This window comes from Octopus sinensis, linkage group LG3, assembly GCF_006345805.1.
Source record: "Octopus sinensis linkage group LG3, ASM634580v1, whole genome shotgun sequence".
Lineage (NCBI taxonomy): Eukaryota > Metazoa > Mollusca > Cephalopoda > Octopoda > Octopodidae > Octopus > Octopus sinensis.
This window is the reverse complement of record NC_042999.1, coordinates 69,031,274-69,045,851: the sequence shown is the minus strand read 5'-3', so window position 1 is coordinate 69,045,851 and position 14,578 is coordinate 69,031,274. Positions and strand designations below refer to the sequence as shown.

The 14,578-nt window shown below is 40.0% G+C and overlaps 1 protein-coding gene across 5 annotated transcripts in view; it reads left to right on the top strand.

Annotated features, from left to right (window-relative positions):
• Positions 1-14,578, top strand: part of LOC115209341 (N-acetylneuraminate lyase) — a 200,886-nt gene that overhangs the window by 163,264 nt on the left and 23,044 nt on the right. For all 5 annotated transcript variants that reach the window (XR_003881323.2, XM_036501066.1, XM_029777706.2 and 2 more), the window contains exons 3-4: positions 8,381-8,451; positions 11,866-11,953. Coding sequence is in view for 4 of the 5 variants with exons in the window: in XM_036501066.1 (XP_036356959.1) it covers positions 8,381-8,451; positions 11,866-11,953 (159 nt within the window). In the remaining variant the exon portion in view is untranslated. The remainder of the gene's footprint in view (positions 1-8,380; positions 8,452-11,865; positions 11,954-14,578) is intronic.

The following is a 14,578-nucleotide window of genomic DNA, read 5'->3' as shown; positions in this document are numbered from 1 at the left end:
GAGTGTAGTGCATGCTTTTATGTGCCACCAGCATGGGTACCATTTGCATGACACCAGTATCTTCCCCAAGGCGGCGAGCTGGCAGAAACGTTAGCATGCCGGGCGAAATGCGTAGCCATATTTTGTCTGCCATTACGTTCTGAGTTCAAATTCCGCCGAGGTCGACTTTGCCTTTCATCCTTTCGGGGTCAATAAATTAAGTACCAGTTACACACTGGGGTCTATATAATCAACTTAATTCGTTTGTCTGTCCTTGTTCGTCCCCTCTATGTTTAGCCCCTTGTAGGTAGTAAAGAAATAAGTATCTTCCCCAACTGCAGTTCCACTTGGCTTGATGGGTCTTCTTCTCAAGCACAGCATAATGCCAAAGGTCGCAGTCATTTGTCATTGCCTTCTTGATATATATTTATATATATGTATATATATATGTGTGTGTGTGTGTGCAAATATATAATTGAAGAAATTGGAGTCAATGAGCAGTATGGTTGGACAGTTATTTCTTAATCACTACAGTTGTTTCCACACAATGTATATGTATATCATAATCATTGTTTAACATCCACTTTCCATACTGGCATGGGTTGGACGGTTTGACTGGGGACTGGCAAGCAAGAAGGCTGCACCAGGCTCCAGTCTGATCTGGCAAGGTTTCGACAGCTGGATACCCATCCTAACACCAACCACTCCAAGAGTGTAGTGGGTGCTTTTTTCATGCCACTGGCATGGGGGCCAGTTAGGTGGCACTGGCAATGACCACACTCGAATAGTGCTTTTTATGTGCCACCAGCACAGGATCAGTCAGGAGACACTGGCATTGACCACATTCATATATATATATGTATATGTATAAATAATTTATAAATATATATGCATGCATACATATATATATCATCATCATCATCATCATTATTTAATGTATCTGATCTATACTGGCATGGGTTGGACGGTTTAACCAGAGCCAGCAAGTTGGAAGGCATGGTTTTTACAGTTGGATATTGTCCCTAATGCCAACCACTCTGAGAGTGTAGTGCATGCTTTTATGTGCCACCAGCATGGGTACCATTTGCATGACACCAGTATCTTCCCCAAGGCGGCGAGCTGGCAGAAACGTTAGCATGCCGGGCGAAATGCGTAGCCGTATTTTGTCTGCCGTTACATTCTGAGTTCAAATTCTGCCGAGGTCGACTTTGCCTTTCATCCTTTCGGGGTCAATAAATTAAGTACCAGTTACACACTGGGGTCTATATAATCAACTTAATTCGTTTGTCTGTCCTTGTTCGTCCCCTCTATGTTTAGCCCCTTGTAGGTAGTAAAGAAATAAGTATCTTCCCCAACTGCAGTTCCACTTGGCTTGATGGGTCTTCTTCTCAGCACAGCATAATGCCAAAGGTCGCAGTCATTTGTCATTGCCTTCTTGATATATATTTATATATATGTATATATATATGTGTGTGTGTGTGTGTGCAAATATATAATTGAAGAAATTGGAGTCAATGAGCAGTATGTTGGACAGTTATTTCTTAATCACTACAGTTGTTTCCACACAATGTATATGTATATCATAATCATTGTTTAACATCCACTTTCCATACTGGCATGGGTTGGACGGTTTGACTGGGGACTGGCAAGCAAGAAGGCTGCACCAGGCTCCAGTCTGATCTGGCAAGGTTTCGACAGCTGGATACCCATCCTAACACCAACCACTCCAAGAGTGTAGTGGGTGCTTTTTTCATGCCACTGGCATGGGGGCCAGTTAGGTGGCACTGGCAATGACCACACTCGAATAGTGCTTTTTATGTGCCACCAGCACAGGATCAGTCAGGAGACACTGGCATTGACCACATTCATATATATATATGTATATGTATAAATAATTTATAAATATATATGCATGCATACATATATATATCATCATCATCATCATCATTTAACGTCCGTTTTCCGCGCTAGCACGGGTTGGACGGTTTCGACCGGGGTCTGGGGAGCTCGGGACTGCCCCAGGCTCCAGTCTAGTCTGGCAGTGTTTCTACAGCTGGATGCCCTTCCTAACGCCAACCACTCCGCGAGTGTAGTGGGTGTTTTTTACGTGCCACCTGCACAGGTGCCAGAGGGGTCTGGCATCGGCCACGTTCGGATGGTGCTTTTTATGTGGGGGGGAGAGAAATATAGGGGAGCACCAGTGGGGAGGGGTGGTTCAGAGAAATGATGACAGGTTCTAGGCAAGTAGAACGTAGGATATCAAGAGAGGGGTAATGCATGGTCAAATAGCGTATTGAAGAGGGGGGTTCGAAGAGTAGACACCTATAATGGTGGTGGGAGAAGCGACATCCGGTATAGATGGAGCAAAAATATAGAGATATCCGGTATTGGTGGTGGGGGTGGCAAGGGCGGGTGCACCGGGAATATGACGGGCTGGCTTAAAAATGCTCTTAGCAAAGGAAGAGGGGGGATGGCAGACAACGTAAAAGAGGGAGAGAGAGAAGGGAAATAGTGGAACCCCGCGAAAATGGGCCGCCATTGAAAAAACCCCTGTATGGAGAAATAATATGCAATACAAGGCGAAGCTGAAAATAGTAATAATAATAATAATAATAATAATAATAATAATAATAATAATAATAATAATAATAATAAGCAAATTTTCGACCGAGGATCAAAGGGACAATACTAATACTACTAATAATAGTAATAATATAATAATAAACAGCTCAACCACAACATTAGATTAGAAAGACTCTCTTATCTTGGGAACATTTCGTTCTTCGGCCTGACACGGGAATATGACGGGCTGGCTTAAATGCTCTTAGCAAAGGAAGAGGGGGGATGGCAGACAACGTAAAAGAGGGAGAGAGAGAAGGGAAATAGTGGAACCCCGCGAAAATGGGCCGCCATTGAAAAAACCCCTGTATGGAGAAATAATATGCAATACAAGGCGAAGCTGAAAATAATAATAATATAATAATAATAATATAATAATAATAATAATAATAAGCAAATTTTCGACCGAGGATCAAAGGGACAATACTAATACTACTAATAATAGTAATAATAATAATAATAAACAGCTCAACCACAACATTAGATTAGAAAGACTCTCTTATCTTGGGAACATTTCGTTCTTCGGCCTGACACGGGAATATGACATATATATATATATATATATATATATATACACATGCATATATGGGCACAGGACATCACAGAACACAACAAGAATTATGAAAAGAACATGAAATACGGAAAACGAAACATGGAATACAAACTTTTTTGTGAACAACAAAAGAAACAAATGGAAAACAAGACAAGCAACATAATAAAACAACCCTTCATTAGTTGTTGGCTGTTTTCCTACTTCGTATTTTGAGAAATTCACAACACATACATATACATACACACATACACATATACATTTATAATATCATCATCATTATCATCATTTAATGCTCATTTTCCATGCTGGCGTGGATTCCATGGTTTGACAGGAGCTGGTAAGATCAGAGGCTATACACTGGGCTTCATTTTTCTGTTTTGGCATGGTTTCTACAGCTGAATGCTCTTTCAAATGTCAGCCACTTTGCAGAGTGGACTGGTTGCATTTTACGTGGCATCAGAAGTGATGCTTTTTATGTGGCACCAGCACCAGCAGGGTCGCCAAGTAATTTGCAAGGCCAAAAACTCCTCTTAGCTGGGAGGAGAGAGTAGTAATGGGTGGGGGGTGGCTTTGTGCCAGTTGATGAGATATTAGGGTGATAAAGGGACAGGAGTAGATGTCTTGCTGTAGGGTAGATACATAGATCCTCCAGTTGCGAAAGGGGACGACTAAGATAAAGAGAGTGGGGGCAGGTCAGCAATAGTGGGAGAGATGGAGGCAAAGATGTGTCAGGACATGACCTTAGGGGACATTGGTCGGGGTGACAAATAAGTGGGGTGATACAGAGGTTTGGACTGGGTGGGTTAGCAGGGTAGAGATGACTTTACATACTGAAAGATAATGAAAGAAAGAGAGTGAGTGAGAGGGAATTTTTGCTTAATGATTGCAGTGGTGTGAAGCTTGAGTCACAAGACAAACTCTCAGCTTCAGTCTTAATAAAAGACTGTGTGTGTGTGTGTGTGTGTGCATGTGTGTGTGTATGTGTGCATGTATGTATGCATGTGTGTGCATATGTGTGTATTTGTGTGTATGTATGTATGTGTGTGCATGTGTTTGTGCATGTATGCATATGTGTGTATGTGTGTGTATGTGTGCACTTGTGTATGCATATTTGTGCGCATCTGTGTGTATTTGTGTGTGTATATCTGTGCATCTGTGTGTGTTTGTGCATATGTATGTGTGTGTATTTGTGTATGTGTGTGTGCATGTGTGTGTGCATGCGTGTGTATGTGTGCGCACGCTTGTGTGTGTGTGTTACCATCTCCTTGCCTCAGCATCATGCCATAGTTGTTACCAAGCATCACTCGCATACATTCCATGTCCTATATTTCCCATCTTCTGTAAAAACATCTTAGATCATGGAGAAATATTGCTGTGCTTGGAAACCAATGGTCGCAGCAGCAGCAGAAGTGGAGGCACAATGGCCCAACGGTTAGGGCAGCGGACTCATGGCTGGAGGATTGCAGTTTCGATTCTCAGACCGGGCATTATGTGTGTTTATTAAGTGAAAACACCTAAAGCTCCACGAGGCTCCGGCAGGGGTTGGTGGCGACCCCTGTTGTACTCTTTCGCTCCAACTTTCTCTCACTCTTTCTTCCTGTTTTTTGTCCCCGACTTCCTACGCAACCGTTGAGCCTGGATGCTCATTCATCCATCCGTCGATGCCCTCGGTGTCGGGGGGTTGACCTACTTTCTCTTCCGCGGGTCTTTCGAATAGCAAAGGACCATGTTGCGGACTTCTCCCACTGGGACGAAGACTGCTTCGCTCAACAAACAAACAAACAAGCAGCAGCAGAAAGGGCATTTGGGTGCAGAAAATCTGCCTCGATAAATTTCCTCTGACCCATGCAAGCATGAAATAGTGGACGTTAAAGCATTGACGATGATGATTATCAACAGAAGCACAATAAACACGTATTGATCAGCTGCCAATAATATTGATACATTACCTTTTACAAATGTTTGTTGAAATAATCCAACTTGTTGCGAGGATATGGTGAAAAGATCTTTGTTTAAAGATCACATTATAATAGAGCCCAGATCAATAACCCTGACTGGTTTATGGCAGAGATTTAGATTAAGTACATAATAATTGGGTTTTTTTGTTTTTTTTATATTTTCTCTTAAAGTAACAAGAATTGACAAGCTGTAAGTGTCCTGATGAGTCATTAGCCTTTCACCAGCGCTTCACTGTGTCTATGAACAAAACTGTAATTTCTTGCTGACTCAGTTCTCTCAGCTGTAAATAGGAACTATGTGTAGGTACGTTTGTTTACTAGCATGGCTGGTGGGGCAGTCTGCCCCAGGCAGCACTTTCCATCATGTTGTAGGCTATTGCTGTTGGCAGTATATGTTTTTTGTGGGGTCTGGGGGTGGAAAGTTGAAGGGCCGCTCTGGGCGGCACAAACTCCAGCTACACTAGTGCATTTGGTTGTTATAAAATGTAGAATTACTATACATTTGTGTTAGTTTATTGACCAGTGGTCTTGTGTTTATCATCCTGTCACTGGTACTCCACTTTGTCTATGGCCAAACAGGAGATTGGGCATTTTTTTTTAAAACCTAGCACTGATCGTCCTCTCCATCTCAGTCCTCTCCTACAGCTCCTCTCTTCCAGAGAGAGAGAGAGAATTGGAGAGATACAGGGACAGACTGCAAGAAACAACCTCATTATAAAGCTGGTACATAACATTATTAACCCCCAAAACATGGAAAACGTAGTTGACAGCCATGAGATTTGAATTCAGAGTAAAGAATACTGCGAAAAATAGCAAAAGACAATTGACCTGACGCTGTGAAGAAATAGGTTTATACCAAATGATTAAACTGATCATGTGTGTGTTTACATATGTATATGTGTGTTTGCGTGTGTGTGTGTGTGTATGTATGCATGTGTGTGTGTATGTGTGTGTGTGTGTATGTATGTATGAATGTGTGTGTGTGTATGTGTGTGTATGTATGTAGACAGATAGGGTTAGGGTTAGGGCAGACACATACAAGATGTATTTAAAGTGCGCACTAATGTGCTTGGCATGTAACCTTTATGTTTTAAAGGATTCTGTGAAGAAAACTGATGCCGTTTTTGGCAAAATTCCTTGTTAGGGATCCCCTCAGTTATAAAGGTCACACCGTACACCTATGAAAATCAATTTTGGAGTATATCTTCTGAAATTGTTTATTTACTGCATCGTGCTATAAATAATGGTTTGGCAAAAGAGACTGACAGAATAAGAACCAGGCTTTAAAAAATAAGTCCTGGGGTCAATACATTCGGCTAAAAATTCTTCAAGGTGGTGCCCCAGCATGGCCTCAGTCTAATGGTTGAATGAATGAAATAAGTAAAAGAAAAAAGATATAATTTCATAATATATCCTCCAGAATTGATTTACATACATACATACATACATACATACATACATACATACATACATACATACACACACACACACACACACACACACACACACACACACACACCACACACACACACACACACACATACATATGAAAGCGATGAGAATATTTTGACAAATTAAATTTAAATGTTGAAGTGAATCTAACGGTTTTTGTGTGTTTTTAAATGACATATAAACACTTTCCACACTGCAATTGTGCTTATATAATTATATATCTGTATTAAATATTATCTCTAAGGTTCTTATTTCATGCTGGTCACATGATATGATTGTTTTGTTAAATATTGGTCTTATCCTCTTTTTTAATAAAAATACACCCACATACACACACACATGCATGCACACATATTGGCTGTGTCCTGACACATCTCCACCACCATCTATCCTTGTCTTTCTGTTTCTCTCTCACTCTCTCTTCTTTCTTTTCCAACTGGGGTATCCATGTCTCCCCTCTACTGTAACACACCTATCTCTATCCCTGTTTTACATGTATTAACTGCTCACCAACTGTCACAGAGCCACCCCACTCAATACTACCTCCCCCCATTTGATGGGACTTTGTCTTGCAAGTTACTTGGAGACCCACCAGTGCTGGTTCCACTTAAAAAGCACCCAGAACACTCTGCAAAGTGGTTGCCGTTATGAAAAGCATCCATCCTTAAGAAACCATATCAAAGCAGACTATGAAGCTTGGTATTGTCCCCTGGCTTGCCAGCTGCTGTCAGACTGTCCATCCATGCCAGCAGGGAAAATGGCTTTAGTTGGCCTGTGGTTATATGTGGTCTGATCAGTAAGTATCCAGATTGTTGCCATAGTAACATGCAGAGTGAAGTCGCTTGGCACAGATTGACCTTGAACTCTGCTGTGCATGCACACTAAGTTTTAATGTTCTGTCTCACTTTCCCTGTTTATAGCAGTGCTTGGAAGGAAGGTGTGTAGCATGTGATTGCTGCATTGAATACGACAGAGAAAATTGAGCAGAGAATCTGTATCAAATTTTGTCCAAAGCTCAGCAATACCTGCTCAGAGGCCTATGCAAAGTTTTCATCATTCTTGACACACTCAAGATCTTGTGCAACTGAAACCTGAGTGTCTTCTTGGTTGGCCGAAAGCAGTTTTGGCACAAATTTGGCAGACAAGTGTCTCATACCCAAATCTTCAGTGATAATGGACTGAACTGAACCATAACTAACCTGTACATCCTCTAATAATTCACAGATGGTAATTCAATGATTTCCCCTCATAGCTGCATGTACATCTGTGATGTTTTCTCAGTTCTGCAGGTTGCAGGTCTCCCAGAATGTTCATCACTATTGACATTTTTTCAACCATCTTGAAAGCATCTGAGCCACTCGTACACTTCTGCGTGGCTCATACACACCTCTCCATATATATTTTCTGCAACTTTGCATAGGTCTCTGAACAGGTATCACCATGACAACTTTCTCTGTCATGGTTAATGCATTGATCACATGCTACACACCTTCCTTTCAAGCACTGCTGTAAAAAGCAGAAGTGAGCTAGAATGTTAAAACTTAATTTGCATGCACAGCAGAGTTCAAGGTCAATCATTGCCAAGCAGCTTCACTCTGCGTGCTTTAGCTTCGTTACTATAGCAACAGTCTGGATACTTATTGATCAGACCTCATAGCAGAAGACTCTTGCCCATGTTGCCATGTAGTGGAACTGAACCCAAAACCATGTGGTTGGGAAAGAAACTTGTCAACCACACAGCTACACTTGTTGGGTAAACATTAAACTGTTTTATTGTAAAATAACTAAATACCTTTTCTTCTTTTTTCTTTTTTTGCAGTGATATTGACTTTTCCAGCTTTGATATCTATATAGATTTCCTGGTCCGTAGTCAGGTCGACAATATCTTTGGTAAGTCATCATCCCTTTTAAACACATACACAAACACATACACAGCACACCACATTCTCACATATACCTACATCAGCCTAGACATGTATATACACATGTTTATGTACAAATAACAATTACTTATCCAACAGGTGTAATAGATTGGTGAAATCACATTATCACATGACTGACCAGACTATTAGATGTTATACATCGCTGGTCACAATGCTCTTTGTATTGTTTTAGCTTTCAAATGATGCCACACCACTGGTTAGGTGAGCAGGCCAACATTTCCCATGACCAGAAGGCTATTGACAGCTGAGTGGACTGGTGCAATGTGAAATGAAGTGTTTTATGTTAGAACACAATGCACAACTAGTCTGGGAATTGAAACCACAATCTCACACTTGTGAATGCAATATGCCAAACCACTAGGCCACGTGCCTTCACAAATAGGTGAAATATACATCAGAGATGCTTTGCCTTCTTGCAGAATCTGTAGGGGTTATTCAGAGGTCTTGTATGTTCTTTACAATGCTGGAAACCCTTCCTTATCATCAACAAGTATCTCAGGGTCACAGCAACTTCACCTCTTACCTGTACATTTTACCTGAGTCAGGCAGTGCAGACTAAATTAGTTTCCACCTGTGCAAAGGTTCCACTTGCGGTCTCCTATCAATCACAGCCACCTTGAACTAGTTTCAGCCGCCATGTCTATTTCCTTGATGGCTTTATTGATGGCTGCAGGTCGTTCGCAGCACATACGCCATAAGCATCCTGTTGTTGCCAATGGGCATGGGAATGCTGCTCATAAAGAGCAGCTAGATAGGAAGCATGCAGATCAAGCAGCTACTGCCAAGGCCTCTGGATGAAGACGTAGGGGCTTCCAGAACTATCTTCTGCAGGAAATAATGCATTGATCTGGCATGAAATCCACAACAGATGACTTTGATGGAGAATGAGGCTGCATGCCATCCCTTGCCAAGAGCCTCATTGTCTAAGCCCTGATATTTGGCTTTCTTTTCCTGGTGGGAAATATCAAGTATGTCCTACTAGGGCACTGTGGGAGTTTGACCACAATGGTTGTTTGTGTAGGAACATAGCATCTCCTCTGAGAAAACAAGTCTGCCCTTCAGGTCCATTTGCATCTCCCAGTCTGAGGCTGAATGTGAAATAGAAAATGGGTGCCCTGATATTGCATTCACCTTGGGAGCTTTGTCACCTTCCTTTAGGGCTCTGATGCTCTTTGGTAGCGGTGATGGCTGGGGTCTATTAGCTTTCACTCTTAGCAGATCAGTCCACAAGGAAATTTCTGCAAGTCCCTTGTCATGTCTCCACATGTAAAACAAATGACCAGCCAATTACTCCAGCTAATGAGGCACCCTTTACCTAATCACTTGACCTACAAGAAACAACAGCCAAATCTCCTTTTGAAAACATGCTATTATTTTATAAAAAAGACATGATAGTTAATGTACTCCTAGATAAATTATCCCCTGCTCCACCCCAAAATATAAACTGTCATGAATATCTTTGATCATGGGTCTATTCGAAGAGGCCAAGATGGTGTGGCTGCGTGGTTAAACATCTCAATTTGTATGATTTTGTATTCCCGGTTTTCTACTATAACCCCAGGCTGACCATTACCTTGTGAGGGAATTTGGTAGATAGAAGCTGTATGGAATCCCATCATACACATAATATATATATATATATATATATATATATATATATATATATATATCATGTGAAGGCGCATGGCTCAGTGGTTAGAGCGTCGAGCTTATGATCGTGAGGTTGTGAGCTCGAATCCTGGACCGGGCTGCGTGTTGTGTTCTCGAGCAAGGCACTTTATTTCACGTTGCACCAGTTCACTCAGCTGTAGAAATGAGTTGCGACGTCACAGGTGCCAAGCTGTATCGACCTTTGTCTTTCCCTTGGATAACACTGGTGGCGTGGAGAGGGGAGGCTGGTATGCATGGGCGACTGCTGGTCTTCCATAAACAACCTTGCCCGGACTTGTGTCTAGGAGGGTAACTTTCTAGGTGCAATCCCATGGTCATTCATGACTGAAGGGGGTCTTTACCCTTTATATATATATATATATATATATATATATATATATATATATATTGTGTGTGTGTGTGCATGTGCACTAATATCAAACAGTGAGAATGCATGCTCAGCACTACATTGGTGGATAAATATTCTTTATTTGGGGTTTAACAAGGCAACCAATGGTTTCATGTGAAGAAATCTTTGCAATTGTTCAAATGTGCCACATGGAAAATGTTGGTACTCCATTTTTGGACAGAGTCAAATACCAACACTTCCATGTGGCACACTTGAACAATTGTAAAAATCACTTCACATGAAACCATTGGTTGCCTTGTCAATGCACAAATAAAGTGTATATACATATCTATGTGTGTATATGTATGTCTTTGTATCTGCCTGCCACTCTCAACTGAGGAGAGAGAATCATGTCAAAACACCATGCTGGCCATCAGACAGCATTCTGAGCAAAGCCCTTTTAACATACTGTTCTCTTTGAGAAATTTCTCTGAGATAAAATATTTCAGCCTGGGCCATTCCACATTTGTAGACATCATAAATGCTATATACACAGCAGAAATTTAACCAATGACTACTTCAAGTGTTTATATTAATTTAATTATTTTAATTCTTACTTTATCAATTTCCATTATTCAAGGTAGGCACTGTATCTCTTCTACAACAAGACACCTGTTCCTGTTCCTCTAACAGAATTTTGCCTCTCAACACCTGGTATAAAGTCACACCCCTCTCTACTCTCTTTCCTTTCCTTTTCTTTCGTGTTACATGGTGACCTCACTAATGATGGTGTCACAATAAAAGCACCCAGTCCACCCTGTCAGGTGGTTGGTGCTGGGAAGGGTTTCCAGCCATAGAAACCATGGCAAAGCAGACATTGAAGTTTGATGCATTCCTCCACCATATTGGAGATTATCAAACTGACCAATCCATGCCAGTGTGGAACATGGATGCTAAATGATGATGATGATGATGATGATGACAATGGCAGCAACAACAATGATGATGATCATGGTAGTGATGATGATGATAAATTTATATTTTATTCTATTCATTTAATTCTTATATGCCATCGATGAAGATAATTTGTCATCAATTCAGTAATTGTTAACACTAAGTTACTCTTGACAAAGTGGATCTATGATCAAAAGTATTCCAGCCACGACCATCACATCTTCTTGTATATGTAAGACTTTAGTGTTCAAAGTGTCCTTCATTTTTTAAGATGATGCAGTGTCATTTGAGGCTGAATAGACTGTCATTTCTAGTTATCATAGAGGGTCCTTCATATAACTCATCAATACTGTAGATGTTTAAATTTGCAGCTCTTTCTCACCCCATCTTTTTTTCTAAATGTTGTAGTGAATGGAACGACTGGAGAAGGCATGGCACTCACGATCGATGAGCGGAAACTTGCTGCTGTCGGCTGGATTAATGCTGCCAGGGGGAAGTAAGTGATTACATTCTTCTTTCTTTGTGGGTAGGAAGTTGGGTGGGGGGAAGGTGCTGGGATTAGGCTGTAGAGGTGCCATATTGGTGAGGGTGTGTATATTGTTTAGGGGACATTCAGTGTGGGAGTTGTTTTGTAGAAACTATTCAATTTGTGGGAGTTGTTTTGTGGGAATTATTCTGTGGGAATCATTCTGTGGGAGCCATCTGTGAGAGTCATTCTATGGGTATCTGTCCAAGATGGGTTTCTATGTAGCTCCCATCTATCAAATTTCACTCCCTATATTTGAGGTCAACCCTGACCAATGGTAATAGACCCCTTTCCATAAGATACTGCCATGTTCTGAGACCAAACCCAAGACATTATGGATAGGAACCAAACTCCTTACCCATTTGACCATTCCTGTGTCCATCCATGGAAGTTGTACTTATTGCTGACCACACTTCAACTTTGGTCATTATCATCATTACAAAAGAATTAGTTAATTAATCATCTAAGATCATCAATAATTGAACCTCATTAAAAATTAATCAGCCTCCCACTACTCCCCTGTTGGTAAACCAGCACACATTAAATAATTTCAAATCTTACAGCCTCATTATAAGGTTATATAATAATAATAATAATAATAATAATAATAATAATAATAATAAAACTTTCAAAATACAAAGACCTGGAAATAGAGGTAACTCGAATGTGGAATCTAAAAACAGAAACAATTCCTATCATAGTAGGTGCATTAGGTATGATAAAAAAAACATTCAGACAAATACATAACAAAAACACCAGGACTAACAAATATATATAACATACAGAAAATTGCACACATCCTATGTAAAAAAGCACTTTCAATACAGTAAAAATAAGAGCATCAAGGCACCTAGAGCTGCGCTCGGTAGTGAAGTAAAAGCATGTTATCAAAATAAAACTACTGAATAATAATAATAATAATAATAATAATAATAATAATAATAATAATAATAATCCTTTCTACTATAGGCACAAGGTCTGAAATTTGGGAAAATGGGCTAAGTCAATTACTTTGACTCCAGTGTTTCACTGGTACTTAATCTATTGACCCTGAAAAGAGGAAAGGCAAAGTCAACCTCAGTGGAATTTGAACTCAGAACATAAAAACAGACAGAATACTGTTAAGCATTTCACCCGGCATGCTAACAATTCTACCGGCTCATTGCCTTAAAAAAAAAATTTTTTAAATAATCTTTTCTATTATAGTCACAAAGACTGAAATTGTGCGGGAGGGGACCAGTTGATTAGATTGACCCTAGTACGCAACTGGTACTAAATTTATCAACCCTGAAATGATGAAAGGCAAAATCGACCTTGGCGGAATTTGAACTCAGATCATAAAGACAGATGAAATACCACTAAGTATTTCACCTGTCATGCTGTTTCTGCCAGCTCACCGCCTTATTAATGATGATAATAATGATAATGATGATAACAATGACTGCGATGACAACGATGATTTCAAATTTTTTCCACAAGGACAGCTTGTGCGAGGAGATTAAGTTGATTACATCGACTCCATTGCACAACTGGTACTTTAATAATAATAATATTAATAATCATAATAATAATAATAATAATAATAATAATTCTTTCTACCAAAGGTTCAAGGCGAGCAATTTTCAAGGAGGGGGTGAGTTAATTACATTGACCCCAGTGCTCTGCTGGTACTTATTTCATTGACCCCCCAAATGGATGAAAGGTGAAGTCAACTTCAACAGAATTTGAACTCAGAACGTAAAGACAGATGAAATAATGCTAAACATATTGTCCAGTGTGCTAACGACTCTGCCAGCACAATGATGATAATAAGCTTATTGTATACAGAGCTCAGATGCACTACAATTCATCAGAAAAGGGTAAAAGAGGGGACAGAGAGCAGATAAGACAAGTAAAGAAGGACAGCAATGGAAAGGTAGAAGGACCTGCACTGCATCCAGAATAGAAAACACAAAAGATAGATAAGTGGATGTTAACCCTTTCATTACTGTATTCATTTTGAGATGCTCTCCGCTTCTTTCAATTAATTTTATATATAACAAAGAATTTAGTAAAACGACTTAGTTATCATTCAGCTAGTGTTAGGAGCATAAATTGTGACTAAGGTTTGGTGGAAGATTTTAATTCAAAACTTATGGAAACAATACATTTGTACTACAGAGCCAGAGGTGGTTTCAGGCAGGTTGGTATCAAAAAGGTTAAGAATAGTTTCTTTTTATATATTTTAACCCTTTTGTTACCATATTTCTTATTTATTTATTGTCCACAAGGGGCTAAACATAGAGGGGAGAAACAAGGACAGACAAAGGGATTAAGTCGATTACATTGACTCCAGTGTGTAACTGGTACTTAATTTATCGACCCCGAAAGGATGAAAGGCAAAGTTGACCTCGACGGAATTTGGACTCACAACATAAAGTCAGATGAAATACTGCTAAACAATTCGTCCAGCGTGCTAACGTTTCTGCCAGCTCACCACCTTGTTACCATATTTCTGTTGAGATGTTCTGTGTTTCTTTCAATTAATTTTAAATATAACAAAGGATTTAGTAAAATAACTTAGTTATCATTAAGCTAGTTTTAGGAGCATAAATT